The sequence below is a fragment of the Carlito syrichta genome, unplaced genomic scaffold (genome assembly GCF_000164805.1).
Source record: "Carlito syrichta isolate Samal-C Ts95f unplaced genomic scaffold, Tarsius_syrichta-2.0.1 Scaffold108659, whole genome shotgun sequence".
In the NCBI taxonomy this organism is placed as follows: domain Eukaryota; kingdom Metazoa; phylum Chordata; class Mammalia; order Primates; family Tarsiidae; genus Carlito; species Carlito syrichta.
In genome coordinates, this window is record NW_007052755.1 from 137,721 (window position 1) to 161,087 (window position 23,367).

The following is a 23,367-nucleotide window of genomic DNA, read 5'->3' on the forward strand; positions in this document are numbered from 1 at the left end:
ACCCCAGTCAGATGGCAATTATCAACAAGTCAAAAAATAACAGCTGCTGGAGAGGGTGTGGCGAAAAGGGAACACTTCTACACTGTTGGTGGGAGTGTAAACTAGTGCAACCTCTGTGGAAAGCAGTGTGGCGATTCTTAAAAGCTCTAAATACCAACCTCCCATATGATCCCGCAAACCCCCTACTGGGAATATATCCTGAAGAACACAAATCACTCTATAAAAAAGATACCTGCACACGCATGTTTATCGCAGCACTGTTCACGATAGCAAGAACCTGGAAACAGCCATGCTGCCCGTCAAAAGAGGACTGGATTAAAAAAATGTGGTACATATACACGATGGAATACTACGCAGCCATAAAAAAGAACAAAATCATGAATTTCGCAGCAACCTGGATGGAACTAGAGTCTATAATACTGAGTGACCTCTCACAGAAACAAAGATCCGAGTATCACATGTTCTCACTCATATAATGGACCTTAAACATCCAATGCAATACTATACGAAAATGACTGACCGTACTGGGAAACTATGGTGTGGAGAGGGGGATGGGATTAACAGTAGCAAATATCTGTCTGGGAACGGGGAAACACCCCATATCAACAGGATGCCTGAATGAAACACAATTGTATACCTAACCCTTAACTGTTCCCCACAACTTCACAATAAGAGAGAGAGAGAGAGAGAGAGAGAGAGAGAGAGAGAGAGAGAGAGAAAATACAAATGGATAGGGCCAGAAAGCCAATAGATGAGTTAAAATTAAATACTAAAAAACAATCAAATAAACCAAAAATGTTAGAGAAGCATAACAGAAGAGCAGTAAATGGAGAATAGAAACCAAATAAAAATAATACGAAAAGAGCTAAGCCAACCATATCAATTATTACATTAAATATTAATGGTCTCAACTAGGAATCAGCAAACTAATGCTCACAGGCCAAATTTGGCCACATTCGTTTTTTATGTATTATCTATGGTTGCTATACTGCTATAGCTTCAAAGTTGAGTAGCAGTAACAGAACAATATGGACCAGAAAGCCTAGAATATTTTACTCTCTATTCCTTTATGAGGAAGTTTACAAGATTCTGGTCTAAACAATCCAATTAAAAGACAAAGATGTATAGAGTGGAGAAGGGGGAAAAAAAAAAAAAACAACTCTGCTATATACTGCCTAAAAGTGAAACACTTGAAATATAAAGAAACAGATTATGGGTAACCCCCTGGGTCCCCTTCAACTGTGGGAGTTTTTCTGTCCTCTCAATAAATCCTGCTTTCTCACTTAAAAAAAAAAAATTGTAAGTAGATGCATAGGAAAAGATACACCATACAAATAGCATAAGAAGGATGAACTTACATATTACCAAATAAACAAAAAGTGTATTACCACAGGTAGACAATGACATGAAACAAAAGTTAACACAATTAAAAGGGAAAATAGGTAATTCTGCAATCATCGTAAAAAACTTTATAGCATATCTCAGCAGTGGATAAAACAACTACATAAATAAATAAGTGGAGATACAAAAGATGTAAAAATACAATGAATTCACCTGGATCTAATTGACATTTATACAACATTATATCCAACAAATGTGGAATATAACTTTTTCAGGTACATGTGGCTTCATGTTTAAGGGGATAAAAATAATATGAAGGTGTATTATTTGTCCACAATCAAATTAAATCAGAAATCAATAATAATGAACCACATAGACAAACTTTAAATAGTTGGACATTGAACATCCTGCTTCTAAATAATTTATGGAACAAAGACAAAATTACTTGGGAAGTTAGAAAATGTCTTTACTTGAATGACAATGAAAAAAGGGGATACAGCTAAAGCAGCAGTAGAGAAAGACATTCCTTTAAATAGTTATATTAGAAATGAAGAAAGATCTTAAATCAACCACCTAAGGCTCAACTTTAGAAGATTAAGAAAAGATCAAGATAAACGAAAAGAAAGTAAAAGGAAGAAAACAATAAAGATTGAACAGAGATGAATGGGACAGTTTAAAAAAAAAGTGAGTGAAAGAATATGAAAGCCATATACTGGTTCTTTGAAAGAGATAACAAAATTAATAATTCTCTAGCTAGTCTGAAATGAGAGAGTATGCAAACACCAATATCAGGAATGAAAGGGGGATTATTGCCACAGATCCTACACACATTAAAAACATAAGTTAATAATGAACAACTTTTTGCCAACGAATGTCAACAACTTAGACGAAATGGAAATTTTCATTGAAAAAGAACTATGCCAAAAGTGACACAAGAAGAAACAAACTGTGAGAAGCCCTGTATTTTTTTTTTAACAAAGTTGAATGTGATGTCAAAATCTTTTCCATTAAGAAAACTTTAGAACTAGATGGGTGAATTCAGTCAGATATTCATGGAGAAAAATAATGATTTTATTTCTCAGAAATAGAGGATAAAGGATCTCTGCCCAACTAGTTTTATGAATCCAGCGTGAGTCTGATATTAAATCTTTAAAAAGACATTACAAAAGAAAGAAATTAGATATCAATATTCCTCATGAAAACAGGTGTCAAAATTCTTAACCAAATATTAGTAAATACAAGATAACAATATGTAAAAAGTATAATCCATAGTGACCATGTATATATATCTTAAAAATACAAGTTTGGTTTAGCATTCAAAAATCTTTGAAAATAATTTACATATTGACAAACAAAGGAGAAAAATTGTATGGTCACCTCAGTAGATGCAGGTAAGACGTTTGACAAAATTCAGCACCCATTCATATTAAAAACTGAGAACAAATTACAAATAGGTAAATTTCTCAAAATGGTAAAGGACATATATGAAAAATAAATGATCAGTATCATACTTAATGATAAAATACTGAGTTACTTCCCACTGACACAGGAAAAATCCCAGGATTCCTTCTTTTAATACTATTCTGTGTAATATTAGAGCTCTTAGCCATTATAATAAACCAAGAAAAAGAAGTAAAAGGCATGAATAAAGATGCAGATAAAACTGTTTGCAAAGATAGAATATTTTATAGAAAATGCTAGAGGAGTATAAGAAACTTACTAAAACTAATAAAGCTTACCAAGCTATTAAGAGACAAGGTTAATGTACACAGACCAATTGTATTTTTATGAACTAGCAGCAAACAACTAGAAAATTGAATGAAATCGAGTTCATTTACACTGGATCCAAGAAACATAAATAAACAAAAGACATCTAATATCTTTATTCTGAAAACTACAAAACATTGCTGAGAGAACTTTAAACACCTAAAAAAAATGGAAAGATATATATGCTCATAGATTAGAATACTCAATATTGCTGACGGCTATTTTCTCCAAATTCATCATGTTTAAAAACTTTTTTTTTTTTTAAGTCACATCTAGATAGCAGAAAATCAGACACTTGGCAGAAAGTATTCGCCAGACATTTTCAAATAATGGATTGTTTTCCAGAATATTTAATGAATCCTTTCTACTCAATAGCATGAAGACAAAGAAGAACAGTAAATAAAATAACATAAGGAAATATAATAGGGAAAAGGCTACAAAAGATACTTCACCAAATATTTCTATCTGTGGTCAGTAAGCACATGAAAAGATGCTTACACATGAAAAGATGCTTACTATCATTATTTATCATAGAAAAAAATGAATAACTACACAACTGTTAGATTGACTCAATTAAATGAGGACACAATATATGGATCACATAGAACTCATCATACACTGCTTGTGAGAATATAAAAATGATACAACAACTTTAGAAACAACGTGGCAGTTTCTGTAAAACTTCACCAAACGCTTAACATACAGCACAGAAATTCCTAAGTATTTCCTCTGAGTAATAAAAGTATATGACCATAAAAAGTCTTTTACACACATGTATATAACAGCTTTATTTGTATAGCCTCAAACTGGACACAGCTCAAATGTTTAACATTAGGTGAATTAGTAAAACAAATTATGGCCTGTTTATATGATATAATGCAGTCAACCATAAAAAGGACTGAATTATTGATAAAATGCAACATCATTGATGAATATCATAATAATTATGTAACTGAAAGAAGCCAAGTGGAAAAAGAGTACTTATAATTCCATTTATATAAAATGTTAGAATACGCATATTATTATATAGTGACAGAAAGCAGGGTAGTTGTGGCCTTGGAGGCAGGGCAGTGAGAGGGAAGGAAGGAGGGACAGAAAAAAGACATATTACAAAGGGAGATAAAGAAAGTTTTGCAGATAATAAAAGTGTTGTTTTTTCAATTCATGGTTATTTAGTACTAATTCAATCTCTCTATAAAGTGATATATAATAGACCCCTGCTATATGGAGTTATCTACCAGAATCTTTATAAGTTAGGAAAGATTATTACAGCTGTGGGAAAGATTGTCCTACTCCACAAGTTCTGGTTATCCATAGCCATCCCAGCTGAATGAAAAAATTAGCTTACCATTATGAATTGAGTTTTATGCTCCAGTTTTAGCAACCTTTTAAAAACATTTTCTTTTACTGAGATACTTAATATTTTTATGGTTTTAATAATATTATTACATGACCAAACCTAGAGCACTGGGGTGTCTTTTTTACTATCCACCTTTGGAACTAAGCTCAGATTTTATCATTTAATAAAAGTAGACCACCTCTAAACAAATGCTTCACATAGAACTTGTGTTTGGCTTGTTATTTCCTTCCTATGTCTGCTCCTTCCCTGTTGTTCTTTCTCCTATTACCTCGTTTCCAAGGCCTCCTTAACTCCTGCTCCACAAATACCAAGAACTTTTCTGGAGAATTGCACCAAGAATGAATGAACTATATGCACTAAGACTTTCTTTTCACCCAAAATGTTGTAATTCTTACTACTCAGTTAATTCTACTTTATATTCTTAATAAATCTTCATAAACTAATTTGTGTTAAGGTTTTTAACCACCTGTTATAACTAAAGTTGATCAGAAACTTGTCATGATATATTTATGAAAATACTTTGTAAATTCTGAAATGTTATATGAATGTAATTTTGTTAGTTTAGACTTGCTGTGATTAAAATGTGAGATCCTTTTTGCAAATTGGTTTGAATATCCCTGGTTGGATGTAGCAGAATTTATAAAGGAATATGAAACTACAAAAATAACATAACACTGAAGAATCAATATATTCTCACAGATTTGATGAGGGATTAATACTCTTTAATATCCTCATATGACAGATTAACCTAAATTGGATGATAAAACATGAAACTCCAAATAAATCTCTTTCTTGTGAGTGCTTATTTACTAATCCATTAGCTTTAAAAAAAAACAAAAGATTTGTTTTAGGAGGAGGTGCAGATTAGTACTTTTTTAAAAAATGACATTCTCTACTTTGATAATCTGATCAAAGCTATGAGTCCTTTTCTCAAAACAGTGTATAGACCCACCAAGTTTGCATACTGAGATATAGTATCAGAAGGTTTGTGAGCCCTGGATTATAGGCACAAACTTTTAAAATTATATCTAATGGAAATAATTCCTACCTTTCTTTTGTTTAAATATTGGGATGACATCAAAAGTATGACCCATATACACTGCTGAATTTGGCTCATTGTTGCTCCATAGAGCCCTTATGTAGTTTGTATACTTTAAAAATAGGGCTAGCTCTATATGTAAAGCAGGCCCAGAGCAAATTCATTGTCATGTCAGGCTTTAATGTCTGACTATGTTAGTCTTGGAACTCTTATTGTCATTCATGGTTCTTACCCTGCTTGAATATTCAGTGCTTTTGTGACTAAAAGTGACTTCTGTCACCCCTTCCCTTCATTTTAACTATTTCAGCAAAGTTATCCAATTCTACTTAATGTGTTTAGACACCGATCTCTCAGTCTAAAAATTGTTTTCATTTCAAAACTAAATGAGCCTGTCCTATAATCCCAGTGACTTGAGAGGCTGAGATGGGAGGATGGCTTGAGCCTAAGAGTTAGAGACCAGTCTGGGCAACATAGCAAGATTCTGTTTCTTTATTAAAAAAAAGCGAGCCTGTAGAATCCTTTCTTTAACATAACACTTCAAATTTTCCTTTAGTCATTGAATTCATAAATTGTCTTCTTACAGTTATTCTCAAGAGCATAAAACTATCTTAGCATTTCAGGATTTCAAGTGCATGGATCTTGTGAGAGGACAGATTTTATGCCTATTTTTCTCTTCACTTATTTAGTTTTTATTGCTAAAGTTATGTTGATCAGTTTTCAGGAAAGTAGTAGAATTTGGCATTACTGTATAAAAACACAAGCTTTGAGTTCAGACAAAACTGGATTTGTATCCTTGTACCACTCACACATTTTTAATTTTTTTTAGCTCCTAATTTTTATTTTTATCTTTTAAACAAAATTAAACTGGGCAAGTATATTGTTTTATATGAAAAGATTTTTGTTGTAAAAACTCTTTTTTTGAAACTGAATTTGAATGATTAGTAGCAACCTACTTGCTAAATGAAATAGCTTTTTTCTAAATTTATATTCACTTAGAGATTTCCACAATGTTCATATGGATCACTACATTGCTTGGTAAAATTCTGTTTTTTATCTCCATTGACTTAGTGTATTTACAGTTTTCTTCTTCCTCTCTACTTTATGATTTGATTCTATCTCAGTCTATCACCTAATACCCTGTAAAATAAACCCTTCCTCTCTAACTGGGGAGGACTCTCCATTGTCCCTATGTCTTGTCTTGATCATTCCCTGCGCTTGGCTTTTGCTCATTCTGTATTTCTGACTATAATGACTTTTTATACCCACCTAAATAATATCTCTCCTTCGAAAATATGTCTCTTCAAGACTTTTTTTAGTGTCTCCAGTCCAATTAAGTCTCTTTTCCGAATGGCTATAGATTAAATGAAAAATTGTGAAAATAATTTTTTAAAAATAACGTTATCGTTTTTATATTTAATCAGCATTCAACACATAAGACATTGCTGATACTCAGTCACCGTCATACGTAATTCATGTAAAGCTGCCTCACGTGATACTCATTTTTTAGAGATTAAAAAAAGTTTTATTGAGGTATATGTATATAATTAACTGCATGTTTCTGTTATCCAATTTGATAAGATTTGGCTAACATAAACGCCTGAAACTATCCCCACAATCAAAATAAATCCAACATCTTTAGAAGTTTATGTCCCTTTGGAATCCTCCCTTTCATTTCTCCTCATGACAGATAATCACTGATTCTGTCATTATGGATTAACTTTTGTTTTCTAGGATTCTATATAAATGGTATCACACAGTTCTTTCTTTCTTTCCCTCCCTCCCTTCATTCCTTTCTTCCTTCCTTCTTTCTTTTTGAGATAATATCTTGCTTTGTTGCCCAGACTAAAGTGCGGTGGCATGATCATAGCTCAGAGTAACCTCTAACTCCTAGACCCACGTGGTCTCCTACCTCAGCCTCTTGAGTAGCCAGGACTATAGGCATCACCGTCACGCCTGGCAAATTTTTAAAAATTTTTTGTAGGGACAGGGTCTTGCTAAGTTGCACAGGCTGGTCTTGAACTCCTAGCTTCAAGTAATCCTCCCACCTCAGCTTCCAAAGTGCTGGGATTACAGGTGTGTGCCTCTGCATCCACCCAGTTGTATTCTTTTTAACCTAGCTTCTTTCATTCTCCCTAATTGTTTTGAGATTAATTCATGCTGTTGCATGCATTATTAGTTTATTTCTTTTTATTGCTAAATAGCATTCTGTCGTATGGGTGTACTTTAATTTATTTATTCACTACTTCTTAACAAATATTTCAGATTTTTCCCCCAATTTTTGCCTATTACAAATAATGCTGATATGAACATTTGTGTTCATATCTTTTATATGGACATAGGCTTTCATTTTTGTTAGAGAATTACTTAGGAATAGAATAACTAGATCATATATGGTAAGCATTTGCCTTTTTCAAAAACAAACTGTTCTAAATTTTTCATTTCTGCTAGCAGAGATTGAGAGTTTCAGTTGCTCTACATCCTTGGTAATATGTGTTTTGATTAGACTTTTTAATTTTGAAAACTCTAAAAGTGGGAAGTGGTAGAGTTCATTGTAATCTTAATTGGCATAATGTTTCAGTATAATAATATAAGGTGAGCATTTATCCTCAAAAAATTTTTTTACCTTTTATTTAAACCTCTGAATTTGATAAGTCTGAGTTCTGTTAGCAACTTTCTTTGAAAATAAAAATATGTTTAAAGTTTATATAATTGTTTGGCATTTTAAACACAATGTACTTGTTGACATTCAAGCACAGTTTTTTGTTTTCGTTTTTGTTCTGAGTTAGAGTCTTACTCCATCACCCAGGCTGGAGTACAGTGGCACATGTACCGCCACCCCAGCATCGACTTACTGGGCGCCAGCGATCCTTCCGCCTCAGCCTTCCAACTAACCAGAACTACAGATGCGTGATACCACACCCAGCTCGTTTTTGATTTATTGTAGAGACGAGGTCTCACCATGTTGCCCAGCAGGTCCCAAACCCACGGGTTCATGCAATCCTCTCGCCTTGGCCTCCCAAAACTTTTTAATGGTAACAGTTAAAGGAATCATAAGTAGTGACAATAAAAACAGCAGCATCTCTTAAATAAATAAAATTTATGCCCTTAAAAGTATTTAGGACTTTTGGGGGGGGTTATACTTTTTTTTTGTCAGTTCTAATTGTTTAAGAAAAGACAATCTTTTTTAAAAATTTGGTTTGCAACAAAACTTTTTTAGAGAGAAACTTACTCATGATTGTGATGGACTAAAGAATTTGAACTAACATTTTCTAAGAAGTTATTTATAAAATCTTTAGCCATTAGATTATTTTTAAACAAAAATAGCTATAACCTGAGATTTGAAACTTCATTACACAAAAAGCAGGAGAAAACTGTACACCCAAGTGCTGTTCTATATCAAATAAGGATTGACAACAGTGTTTTTATGCATCTGCTCTGCCCACATAAGAAGCCAGCTTCATCATCTGAATGTGTCCTGGGGCTGAAACTTTTTATAAATATGAGAATTTTACTCTTTTTTGTAAAATGGCAAGCAGAATATGGTATCCAGCTGTGGACTTGCTTATATATTGTGTTTGCATTTTTTTTGCTAGGCTTGTTTTATACAGTATATGGCAATGTGTTGTCATACAAATTCTATGATTGATGCTTATTTATGAAATCATGTATAAATATCTTAGAACTCAGTCAAACAATGTACAAGTTAAACAGTTTTTTTTCTCTGAATATTGGAATGACATCTCCTTTGGGAATAGTAGGTTGGATATGTTCTTTATCTATTGAAAAGTCTCGTCTGTAACATTTTCCTTTTTCTATTCTGTTATATTACTCTTTTTCAATCTATTTTCCTGGGCAAGAATTTCAGTTTTTAGATTCATTTCTAGGAAACATACAGAAAATTTAGATTTAGAAATTAGTTAGAAATAAGGATGGTAGTGATTTCGTGTTTCACTAAATAATTACATTAAATAATTACAGGTTATACATTTTTCTAATTTTGATTCTGTTCTCTGGTTAAGAGGCATCTGTATGTGTTCTATTAATCATTTATTAAAATAAACCTATTGTTCGATAATAAGTTGTGTTTATATTACTATGGTTTTAAGTCACAATAATGCTGGGTAATTGTAAAATATCACAGTGTGAGTAGGAGGCAAATTTCAGATGTGAATAAATCATGATCAGTGATATATTGGTAGATTTTTGTTTCTCTGGACTAGTTAATTTTCTCATATTTAATATTCAGTGGATTGTGACTAGAAGTTAAAAGACTCCCCCCCCCCCTTTTTTATACTTAGGTTCAGCTCTTCTATGAGTTAACTGATACCATGAATAATGTCTGGAATAAGATTCAAAAGAAAGGCAGTTTCAATCCATCTTCAGCCTATCCAGAGTCTATGACAGGGCCTGTCCCTTCTTCTCCAGTTAGAAGCAGTATAGGCACAGCTCCTCCAGATACGAGCACATGCAGCCCATCTGCTGATGTTGGAACTACTACTGAGGTAAGTGTGTTTGAAATAATTCTGTTACCAAATGAAGGGTGATATATAACATAGAGTTCCGTGTCATGATTAAGAATGAAGATAACCTCCCCACTGTGGAAGCTGAAGGATTCAGAAGGCTCATGAGGAGCTATGGCAGCATTGACTATGTAGTACGTTCCTTCTAGATCCAATTATTCTTTAATCACTTTCAGTAGGTTATGATGTAGTCAGGACAGTGCAGGCTCTGTGAAATGGTAAAACACTTGGGAGTAGATCTATTTAATCCTGTGTATAAGCAATTTTTATATCCTTCTCACTCCAAATCTTAAGAAACACAGTAGCCTAAGTAATAAGATTAATCTTTCTTCTTTTTTTTCCTAAATGAGGAAGAAGTAGTAAGTCTTGAAATGAGCCTGTGTGAATGTATGAAGTTAATGGGGCATATTTCTTCTAGAGTAAAGCAATGAGTTCTTTCTTAGAGATTCCCAATATCATTAGCATACAAAATCTTTTAGAATTTTTGCAGTAAAGTAGCTATTTATTTAATACAGCAGTTTCCAAACTTATTTAACCGAAGACCCATTTTTCAGTCTACCTATTAACACTGTACAAACTGTACTTTGTAAAATACTTAAGTATACTTGAGTAATCAAAGCTTGAAGTATCAACCTCCCATATGACCCTGTAATCCCCCTATTGGGAATATACCCTGAAGAACTCAAATCACTCTATGAAAAAGATACCTGCACACGTATGTTTATCTCAGCATTGTTCACAATCGCAAGAACCTGGAAGCAACCATGCTGTCCATCAAAAGAGGACTGGATTTAAAAAATGTACATATATACGATGGAATACTATGCAGCCATGAAAAAGAACAAAATCATGAATTTCGCAGCAACCTGGAAGGAACTAGAGTCTATAATACTGAGTGACCTCTCACAGAAAGTATCACATGTGACCTTTCTGAGTATCACATGTTTTCACTCATATAGTGGACCTTGATCATCCAACGTATTACCATAAGAAAATGACTGACAGTGGTGGGAAACTATGCGAGGGGGAAGGAAATGGGATTAATGGTAGAAAATATCTGTCTGGGGATGGGGAGACACCTCTTAACAACAAGAGTGCCTGAACGAAGCATATTTGTATACCTAACCCTTAACTGTGCCCCACAATATCATAATAAAAAATATTGATTATTTAAAAAAATGTCTAAACAAGGATAGTACAAGTGAAACAGATAAATACAGTTAAATCTTAGAGACATGTTACTTGGCAATAAGATGTCTTGTGGAATGTTTTTCTTCAACGATGGAAAAAAAGACAGTGTTGCGTTAGACAATTGTTTGCTAAATACTGTATTCACAGGGATGTCAAGAGAATAATGACATCCTATTTAGGAAGTGTTCTTTTGGAAAGAGACATTTAATAAAACATTTCAAATCTAGGATAGACAGGGCTCACATAAAGTGATCACAGCTATTGGTCATACACATCTACTATTCATATAATGTACAATGTGAATGGTGCAATCCAGGATTATACAGTGTACACAAAAGGACATAGTGGCTCGAATGTAATAGAAATAAACATACCCTTCATCTATAGAGAAAGGTTTTAGAAATTCATTCTAATATCTGTAGATGTTTTGTGGCGAAAATAACATTTGAGATGGATCTTAAAAAAAAATAAGATATACAACAATTTTGTTTTAGTATATGTATAATATATGTGTTAGACCAGATAGAAAATTGTCTTCATTAGCCAAAGTAAGGAAGTTAAGAAAGGGAAAGATTAAGGAAGAAATTTTGCTCAATTGCTTAAATACAAATCTGATTTTAATAAGTTCTTATGTGACTGTAGTTCATTTCAAATTAGAAAGTTGAGAATTTGTCTTCTGATTCGGTTATCAAGATAAATAATGAAAATGTTCACAGTGGATTTGTTTGTTTTACTCTAGCTATGGGTTTTATCAGATTTGTATGACAAAAATCAGAAAATGAAAGAATCTTAATGCAGAGATTAACAAATTAATATTCAGCCGGGCTCGGTGGCTCAGCCTGTCATTCCGTGCCTTTGGAAGGCTGAGGTGAGTGGATTGCCTGAGCCCGCGGGTTCGAGACCCGCCTGGGCAGCGAGACTTCATCTCTACAATAAATCAAAAAAGAATCAGCCGGGTGTGGTAGCACGCGCCTGTAGTTCCGGCTACTCGGAAGGCTGAGGCGGAAGGATCGCCGGAGCCCAGCAGGTGGAGGCTGCGGTGGCTGGGAGCGGCCACTGCACTCCAGTCTGGGTGACAGAGTGAGACTCCAACTCAAAAAAAAACAAAAAAAACAAATTAATATTCCAGAAAGACCAAGTAAAATAGCTCCCAGAAGATAATACAGAATTATGGGTGATGGTGGATGCAGAAGTTCAAAATGTACTCTTTTTTTAATGTAATGTGGCCAAGAAAAAAGATGGGTGATTTCTACTAGTCCAATATGGATTTTAAAACCACAGTCACTTGAGAAGTATTCTCTGAGAAACATCTTAAGATAATTTAGATGACTTGTTTTCCATAAAGAGCAGGAAGGTTTTTATAAAGATAGTTATGACATGCTGACCAATGGTAAATTTTTGGATGAATTTTACCTTAGAATATTCATCTGTTGAATAATTTATGTTTAATTCCTATTCTTGCCATCAAGAAAACATATATGTAAATCAAGATTAACTGCATGAACATGAGTTTAAATTTACTTTTCAGAATTAGTCATCAAATGATGACATCAGAAAAACAGTCATTGTTCCCTCCATTGTGTATGGATACTTCATCTGTGACTCAGCCTGTGGTTGTTTAATTCATCTAGAATTCAAAATGTGTGCACAAGCTTTCATTTTTCATTTCTCTTATTTTAGTGCTGCTAGAACTGTGTTTAATGACCTTTTTTGTTCTTTTTATTTGAGGCTCTAACATAGTAGGTTAGATTATTGGGATCCTTTGAATTCCCATGGGGGAAAAATGTTTTTGAAATTTTGATGAACTTGCCTATATATTTAAATGTGTTACTTGCTGAATGGAAATGAAACCTTGGTCTCTCACTGGAGAGGCTAATGAATGAATGAGACTATAGAGGAAAGTATGCAAAGGGGAAAGTATATAAATATATTTTGTTTTAATCTGTTCAAAAGCTTTTATGCTTTTTTGGGGCATGGCATTTCTAGAAAGTTCTAGCAGGTCTTTGCTTTTCTTGGTAATTATTGTGCTAATTATCTTTTGATTATAAGAAAACTTTCTGTTAGCAACACTATCATGTCAACAACAGAATTGCCTGAATGCAGATTTAATTATACAGTTTATATGTTGTGGTTAGTTATAGCAGTAGTACTTCCCAACCTTTTTTATATAATTTTATATATAGAAAATTATACTAATATATGTGGTAAGCAGAAAAGGCTCCAAGACACTGAAAGCTCCATCCACTTCAGCCCCATGCAAAGACTGTAAAGGTCAGAGGAGTCCATGTCTCAGCATGCTAGTTAGTAATCTCTGAGTTGTAGTTCCTTTTCTCTTTGATAAATATGGTTCTTAATATTTTCAAGTTATAACTAAGTAATATTGTAACAAATAACAGCATAGGACACCATTTGATTAGTGTGGCAGAGTCTTCCTCTTATACCCAGGGAAAAGAAGAAAATTAAAAGTTAAATTGAAAAGACAAAATTATTTAACCCTAATACGTTTTTTGAAAATCTATTAACAAATTAAATGGGGCATATCACTGTCTGCTCTGTTCTGAGTAAACCCTAGTATTGTTCCTGTCTTTAAAAAGAGTTAGACTCTTTATAGTAAAGTTTGAAGTCTGGTAATGTGATACCACCTGCTTTTTTTTTTTTTTTTTTGCTGAGGATTGTTCTGGCTATTCTTGGTTGTTTGTGTTTCCATTTGAATTCCTGTGTTGTTTTTTCTAGGTCTGAGAAGAATGTTGCTGGTAATTTGATAGGTATTTCATTGAATCTGTAGATTGCCTTAAGTAAGATGGACATCTTCACAATGTTGATTCTTCCAGTCCACTAGCATGGGATATTTTTCCGCTTGTTTGTGTCATCTTTGATTTCTTTGAGTAGAGTTCTGTAGTTTTCATTGTAAAGGTCTTTCACGTCTCTGATTAGGAAGATGCCAAGGTATTTCATTTTTTTTGTGGCTATTGTGAGTGGAATTGTGCTTTTTATTTGTGTTTCCGTTTGTTTATTATTGGTGTAAAGAAATACGATTATCTTTTGCACATTTATTTTATATCCTGAGACTTTGCCGAAGGCCTTTATCAGTGTAAGGAGGTTTTTGACAGATTCTCTTGGGTTTTCTAGGTACACAATCATGTCATCTGCAAAGAGAGATAATTTGACTTCCTCTTTTCCTGTTTGGATACCCCTGATTGCCTTCTCTTCTCTGATTGCTCTAGCCAGGAATTCCTAGCTACAATCATCAAAATAGCTTGGTATTGGTACAGGAACAGGCATATAGATCAATGGAATAGAATTGAGATTCCAGAAGCAAAACCTCAATTTCTCAACCAACTCATCTTCGACAAAGCCTCCACCACCCACCACCGGGGAGAGGAGAACCTATTCAGTAAATGATGCTGGGAAAACTGGCTGACCACATGCAGAAGATTGAAACAGGACCCCTATCTATCCCCATACAAAAAAACTAACTACAAATAGATCAGAGACCTAAATGTAAAACCTCAAACCATAAGAACCTTAGAAAGTGAAGGAAAAGCCCTCATGAAAATCGGAACTGGCATCCAATTCCTGAACAAAACCCAAAACCCACAGCTCATAAGAGAGAAAATAGATAAATGGGACCTTATTAAACTGACAAGCTTCTGCAAAACCAAAGAAACCATCAAGAGAGCAGGGAGACAGCCTACAGACTGGGAAAAAGTATTTGCCAACTCCAGGTCCGACAAAGGCTTAACATCCTGGATCTACAAGGAACTCAAACGTGCTGAAAAGAAAAAAACAAACAACCCCATTATAAAGTGGGCAAAAGATATGAACAGACACTTCACAAAGGAAGACATCCGAGCAGCCAACAGGCACATGAAGAAATGTCCAACCTCACTAATCATCAGAGAGATGCAAATCAAAACCAGACTGAGATACCACCTAACTCCAGTCAGAATGGCAATTATGAAAAACTCAAAAAATAACAGTTGTTGGAGAGGGTGTGGCGAAAAGGGAACACTTCTACACTGTTGGTGGGAGTGTAAACTAGTGCAACCTCTGTGGAAAGCAGTGTGGCGATTCGTAAAAACTCTAAACATCAACCTCCAATATGACCCTGCAATCCCTCTACTGGGAATATACCCGGAAGAACTCAAACCACTCTATCAAAAAGATACCTGCACACAAATGTTTATCGCAGCATTGTTCATAATTGCATAACCTGGAACCAACCATGCTGTCCATCAAAAGAGGACTGGATTTTTTAAAATGTGGTACATATACATAATGGAATACTATGCTGCCATAAAAAAGAACAAAATCATGAATTTCACAGCAACCTGGATGGAACTAGAGTCTATAATACTAAGTGACCTCTCACAGAAACAAAGATCTGAGTATCACATGTTCTCACTCATATAGTGGACCTTGATCATCCAATGCACTACCATAAGAAAATGACTGACAGTGGTGGGAAACTATGGGGGCGGAAGGGGTATGGGACTAATGGTAGTAAACATCTGTCTGGGGACAGGAAGATACCTGTTATCAACAAGGGGGCCTGAATGAAGCATATTTGTATACCTAACCCTTAACTGTGCCCCACAATATCATAATAAAAAATATTGATTAAAAAAAAAAAAAGAGTTAGGTTCAAGCCAGGCGCAGTGACTCACGCTTGTAATCCCAGTGCTTTGAGAGGTGGAAACGAGAGGATTGCCTGAGCCTAGGGGTTTGAGACCAGCCTGGGCAACTTGGTGAGAACTCATCTCTACAATAAATTGGAAAACTAGCAGGCATGGTGGTTCGTGCCTGAAGTTCCAGCTACTTGGAAGGCTGTTGCAGAAGGATTGCCTGAGCCTAGCAGTGCAAGCTGCGGAGACTGTGAGCGTGCCACTGCACTCCAGCCCGGACAGCAGAGTGAGACTCCAACTCAAAAACAAACAAACAAATAAATAAATAAGAACTAGGTACATAAAATGAGACCTATATTGAAAATGTGTGCGTGGCTCTATTTATATGTAGAAATTGACCTATACTTAGTGCCTAGTCTAAAAATTTTATCAAGGACATTTGCATTAGCTTTCCATTTTGGAGCACTCACTAAACTAACTATTTTATAAGCATTATCTCATAATTCCCAAACTAATATAAGAGGGTAATATTATAATTACTATTTTACAGTGAATAATTTATGGCTACAGAGGTTAAGTGATTTGCTCAAGGTCATAAAGATAATTAGTGGCAATGCTGAAATTAAGACCACTGCATTCTGCATTCTGACTCTAGAGTTCCTATGTATTTTTATTGTATAAATTCTATAACTTCCTTTGGTAGATTATCCTTTTGAAGTAAATTGGTAGATTTAACTTCCATTGGTAGATTATTCTTCTGAAATAAATTGTTGTCACCCTGTATAGATACGTTTTTCTTTATTTTGCTTAGTACTTAGGGGCTTGTGGAATGTTTTTCTTCAATTGTGGAAAATTCTTTGCCAGTGTCACTTGAGACAGGACGTCTCCCATATTATCTTTATTTTCTTTTTCTGAAACTTATTTTCATTCTCCATGTCTTTTAATGTTTCTCCCCTTTTTCTCTCCTTTTTTTGCTGTCTCATTAGCTCTCTGTGTTTTCTTCCTAGGTTGTTTACTCAAATCTCTTTTTTTTCTAATTTAGTTATTATCTCTTTAGCTATTTCTCATCTACTTGATTTCAGTCTATGGTTGATAATAAAGTTGATTGGAGGATGGAAAAAGAGAGGTTAGTGTTTTCTTTCTTGTTCCCTCCCTCCTTTGATGCATGTATCTCTGGCATTGACTAGGTCCCTCTAAGAGTATAGATCCTGCCAGCAAAATCCCTGGTTAATTCCCTTTACCCTTCCCATGCCATTGTGAGTAGTTAATTTATTAAAATTCCTTTATCTGAACCATATTTGTTGAATTCTGTTAACTGTTTGGTCCCTAGTAGCTACACTACCTGTTTTTGTTTGTTTTTATACTGTCCTAAATGATCTGTTTATTCTTTTATTTCTTTACCTTTTAAACTGCTTAGTTTATAGTATTTGCAGATTTTATTAACTCTGTTATTGGGATGCTATTTTTTTGTTACTTATATCTGCTGACTCCCTTATCATGGTTCATTTTCTCATGTGGTTTGTAATTTTATATTGCAAGCTTATTTTCAACAGTTGACTCTTTCCATATGACTCCTATGAGCCCTATGCCGTGGAATAATCCCTACAGAGCAACTTTACATTTGTTTTTGCCAGGGCCCTAAATATTTTAGGGAAGTTTGGGCAGATTTTAGGTTCAATTGTCTTAATCATGCAAATAGTACATACAACAATACAACGTACAACACTAACAAGTAATAGGATTTAGCTTTCATTCCCCTTCTTTCTTTCTTCCTTTCTTCCTTCCTCCTTTCCTTCCTCCTTCCCTTCCTTCTTCCCTCCCTCATTCCTTTCCTTCATGCTGGCATTTCATTCTGTTGCCCAGGTTAGAGTGCTGTGGCATGATCACGGTTTACTACAGCCACAACTTCCTGGGCTTGGGCAATTCTTCCACGTCAGCCTCTCGAATAGCTGGGACTACAAGCACACGTCACTACACCTGGCCAATTTTTTGTAGAGACAAGGTCTCGTTATATTGCCTAGGCTGCTTTTAAACTCCTGGACTCATACAATTCTCTCATCTCAACATCCCAAAGTACCAGGATTACAGATGTGAGCCACTGTGTCTGGCCAGATTTTGTTTCTTATGAATGACTTTTTCAGGGTGCTCCTTTCATCTTTCCTCTATCCTGGGCATCTGGAAAACATCCATGACATTTCTTCAGCCCAGTGAAGGCTGAGTGTCTAGTGTATCTTTTGCTAAAGGGGTAGCTCATTTTGTCTTTATGCTTTATGAAAAGGATTCCTCACCTCAGGCTATAGACCATGTCTCCAGTCTCTACTCAGCATTTCGACCTTTATCTGAGTTTGACACTTTTACATACCATCATGGACCAGTTCTCACTTGTCCTGGTTTTATTTTTCGTCTTTATTTCATGTTTGGCTATTGTATTAGAATACTATTGGGTAGTTTTAGGAGAGTTCAGTGAAAGGACTGAGGTGTTAACTGGGAAGGGAAACCCCAGGGGGTGATACAGTACCTGGGAGCAGTTATTGTCTGCAGTCGACTTAAAGGGCAGGAGGGAGAGGTTGTCGCAACAGAGAATAAATACCCTGACTTCATTCTCCTCCTTCCTTTTTATCTCCTGCTACTTTCTCATTGATTGAAATCAATTTAAAAAAAAAAACAAGGGAATTTATCCATATTGATCATATAGGTTAGCATCCCTGGCACAGGGTGGTGAAGAGTGGAGAGTAGATTTAGAGGGCAAAAGAAAGATCTACAGCACTTATGTGTATTAAATTCACATGATATTTTATCCACAATTTCTATGCTGTGGTAGTACATGTGGAGAATGTTTATTTCAGTTTGGTTTCCATGCTCTTAAAGTTTCTTTGACATTCTTAAGTACCAGTCCTTTAAATCTTTGTTTTTCTCATCCTGCCTTGTACATATTATATTAAGTTCTCCTTAGCATCAATTAACTTTTTTTGGTGACTTTTTTTTTTCTTTTTTACTGAGGTAAAATATACTTAAGGCAAAATTTAACATTTTAACCATTTTTAACTGTACAATTCAACAGCATTAAGTACATTCACAGTACTGTGCACCGTAACCATCTATTTCCAAAACTTTTCCATCATCCCAAACAAAAGCTCTCTACCCATCAAACAACTCCTCATTCTTCCCTCCTAAGTCCCTTGTAGCCTCTATTCTTCTGTCTGTCTCTTCGAATTTGACTGTTGTAGGTACTTCATATAAGAGGAATCATATGATATTTGCCTTTTTGTATCTGGCTTATTCTACTTTGTGTAATGTTTTTAAAATTTGTGTATTTCTTAACCTGTGTTGTTTTCATTCTTTTTTATAGCTGAATAATATTTCATTGTATGTATATAACGTATTTAGTTTATCTATTGCTAGATATCTGGGTTATTTTCACATTTTGGCCATTGTAGGTAATGCTGCTTTCAATATTGGTATACAAGGGTTGATTAAGTTTCAGTAAAGTAGTTTTGCCTTGAATAAATTATATGCATCTTATATGACTTTTACCTAACAGACCATTTCATAACTAATGTAATACCAGAAATGCTATTTAATTTCTTTTTACCTTTTGAGTATATTTATAACTGACATATTTGGTATAAAAACCAGGGGCAAGGAGAAAGTGAATCCAAGTATCTTTAAAAGTATTTTATTCAGTAGTGATATTCTGACTCAGAAGAGCACATTTCTGTCATCATAATATTACTTGCTTAGTAATAGCATGAATGGTCAAGAAATATAATAATGGTTAATATTATCCCTGACTACGTTCAAGCATATTTTAAAGTTTTGGCAGAAAATATGGGTACCAGTGGGAAAAGGGGGGAAATTTCAAATAGTGTGTTTAGTTTCCACAGCAACCTTTCAAACATTAAAAATGGAATGTTAGTAATTTATTTTCTCTAAGGTGTATTTTTTTCTCCTGGGAAAAACTAGCTACACCGTGTCTGCTACTTCCCTACTTTTTGTTATAGACTGTTTTCTCTTTTTTTTAAACCCTAAGAATTGACTGCTTATACTGGTATAAGAGTTTTGTGGAGCTTGACATGTGAGCAAAGGTCTTTCAACTTAATTTTGTCATCTAATGACTATATCTTTTAAAGAGATTATCAGGGAGATCCTTTAGACTGGATTTTCATTTTATGTACTAGAAAATTGAAACACAGTGAATTAAAGTTAGCGCTGCACGAGGTAGAGACTGGGCCAACTCATATTAGCAAAATTCTAAGTTAATGGAATCTATGGGAGAGGCCTTGAAATCAAACAATTTTAATTTTTATCTCTTAAACTTGTAATCACATTATTTAGCTTCTGTGCCTTAACATCATCTGTAAAATGTGAATAATATTAATAGCCCCCTCAACATGTTAGTACAACTGTTAACTGAGTTTATGTGTAGTTTTTCTATTATATATACTCTAGAAATATCTATATCTTTCTATTTTTGTCTTCTTTAATTTTAATAAGATTTTGGTTTTCTTTGTAATAGATTTAGTCCTCAATATTTGACATTTTTATTCAATTGAAATTATTATATACTTGATTTATCTCCTTTATTATCTTAATGTGACTAAAACATTGATTGTTTTTCACATATTATAATACTGACTGTGCATTTCTGTAACAAACCCAACTTGGTTGTGATATATTTTCCTTTTTGTGTATTGCTAGATTGAATTTTATAATTGTCTAAAATTTTGGTATCTAGAGTCATGAGTAATACTGGCCTTTAATTTTTCTTTCTTATAATATTCTTGGCCATAGTTTAGTATCAAAATTTTGCTGTCTTCATAAAATAATTTGGGAAGTGTTTTCTTTTGTTTTACTCTCTAGCATAGTATGTTTTCCATGTGAAAAATGTCATAATTGCTAGATATTCCTCTGTTAATCCACACAGTAATCCTAACTGAAAAGGCCCTTTGTTATAACACATATTTCATAAATTGGAGGGTCTTAGGCATCATGTGGATATATAAGAAGCTTTAACTTAGAATTTTATTAGATGAGAGGGAGAATGAAATGGTAAGGACTAGATAGACAAAGGACACATTAAATTATGATAGCGGGAATACAGGTAAACATCTCGATCCTTTTCCCAGCCCCAACACTAATATTGCTTTGTTCCTAAAAACTTAATTTATACTACTCATTGATAAAAAGAATACTTAATGATAAAATAAAGATTTCAATTCCACTCCAGAGGCCCATTATATGTCAAATAAGACTAATGAACATATTTATCATAGATACTTAACATGTATAACATATTTTTGTTACTGTACAATTAGGATTTTATATTGTGGTTATCTTTTTGTCTTAATTTTTTTACTGTGATAATACATACACAACATAACATTTACCATTTTAAGTGAACAATTCTATGGGATTAAGCAATTCATATTGCTGTACAATTATCACAGCCATCCATCTCAAGAATTTATCTTCCCTGACTGACTGTAACTCTGTATACATTAAGCTATAACTTACCATCTTAATAGTAATTCTTCCAGTGTATGTACACTGAATTTCTTTTCATTTGTGTCACTTTCATTTCTTTTAGCAACATTTGTATCTTTCACTGTGCAAGTCTTTCACTTTCTTGGTTAGGTTTATTTTTAAGTATTTTATTTTGGGGAGTGCTGTTGTAAATGGAATTATTTTACTTTGTTGTTGTTCACTTTTAGTGCATAGAAACACAATTAATTTTTGTGTTTTGGTTTTGTATTCTGCAACTTTGCTGAATTCACTTATTGGGTATAAAAATTGTCTTATTGGAATCTTTAGAGTTTTCTTCATATCAGATCACGTCATATGTGAAAAGAGAGAATTTTACTTCTTTTTCAATTTGAATGTCTTTTATTAATTTTTATTTTATAATTGCTCCAGTTAGGACTTCTATTACTATTTTAAATAATTTTTCCACTTTATTTTGAAAATATTAGGCAATATAAAGTTGTACATAATTATCTCTTTTGATAATTTTCTTTATTGTAAAGGGAAACTTCTAGCATTGTTTTGGTTCTAATCAAATTCTGTACAAACCGCAAAATGGGATTACCTCAATTTATTTTACACAGAGTGAGTAGATTCCAAACATACTATTCTTCAGCATATGAATGTTAAATTATTTTGGAATATCAATTCATATTATAATTAATTTGAATATTATTTATCATGGTACATGACATAGATAGATATTTATGTGTATGTTCAAGTTATTTTTCATGTAAATAAGTAAAAATATATCCCATATATATTATGTACTGTATGTTTATATACAGTTTGTTTATATTTTCAGGTTTTAAAATATCCTTAATCATTTTAAACATTATTTTTCATCATATCTGGTATCTGAATTTCTTTAGAGTCAAATATTACTGTTGTTTTCTCAAATCTTGCTCACACTAGATTGCTTCCTTGTGAGTTATATAATTTTGTGTTGTGGGTTCATTATCGAAGGAACTTATCTATGAGGCTCTTACATAGTGGTTGAGGGCCTGTTGTCCTACCCCAAAAGGATTTTATGTGTTTGCTTCTCTAAAGGACTTAAGGGGCTTTCACTAGACCAAGACCTGTTACCATTAATTTAATAGCTAGAAATTTTTTGAAACATTTGAGCAGTATGCAGTTGAGCTCTTAGAGATATTACTTTATTCTTAGGTTTCTTCTGTTGTTTTCTAATTTCTTAAATTTAGTACTTATTAATGTTTAACCTTTTTGAAAAATTTAGATATTAAAGACATTCTTTATCATTAGAGGAATTCATAATATTTGGGGCGGGGCATTCGTGGACTGGGAAATTTAGGCCATAATTGAATTACTGCTTCCCAGAGACAATTCTGTATTTTGAAAGGTGAGGCAAAAATTTTGGAGTAGAGCCGGCTGTTTCTGCCACACTAATTGTTGCACTGATTCCAAAGGTAAAAATAAAATAAAACTTTACCAGTACACTCTAAGAACATATGCCACTGAACTTCAGCTGGATGGAGTTTTCAGAAATTTGTGCATTATATAATTGTATTTATTAAAAATTTATATGCCATTTTGAGGCTGTGGTGAGCCATGATCATGCCACTACATTTCAGCCTGAGTGACAGAGTGAGACCCTGACTCAAAAAAAGCACTAACATTTTGACAATTCTTCATGACAAATAAGCAAACACATACAAACTTATATACACATTTACATACTTCCCCAGGATATATTTACTCATAATCTATAGGTCTTTTGGAGACTGTTGTAACTACAGCATGATATTTTGGACCGCTGGGTTTTCAGTAGTCTCAGTAAAGGTGATTGAAAAGGATAAATATTATGGATCATTATATTTTTTTTGTTTGTTTTTTGTTTTTTGTTTTTTTTTTCATTAATCAGTATTTTTTATTATGGTTTTGTGGGGTACAGTTAAGGGTTAGGTGTACAATGACATTTCATTCAGGCACCCTGTAGATAAGAAGTGTTTTCCCATCCCCCAACAGATATTTGCTACTGTTAAT

The 23,367-nt window shown here is 33.8% G+C and overlaps 1 protein-coding gene across 1 annotated transcript in view; it reads left to right on the forward strand.

Annotated features, from left to right (window-relative positions):
• Positions 1 to 10,009, forward strand: part of LOC103270940 (vacuolar protein sorting-associated protein 13B-like) — a gene marked incomplete at both ends in the record, with an annotated part of 143,355 nt that extends 133,346 nt beyond the window's left edge. Inside the window, one exon of the mRNA XM_008068434.1 lies at positions 9,806 to 10,009. Within this exon, the coding sequence (XP_008066625.1) occupies positions 9,806 to 10,009 (204 nt within the window). The remainder of the gene's footprint in view (positions 1 to 9,805) is intronic.
• Between the last annotated feature and the right edge of the window lie 13,358 nt (positions 10,010 to 23,367).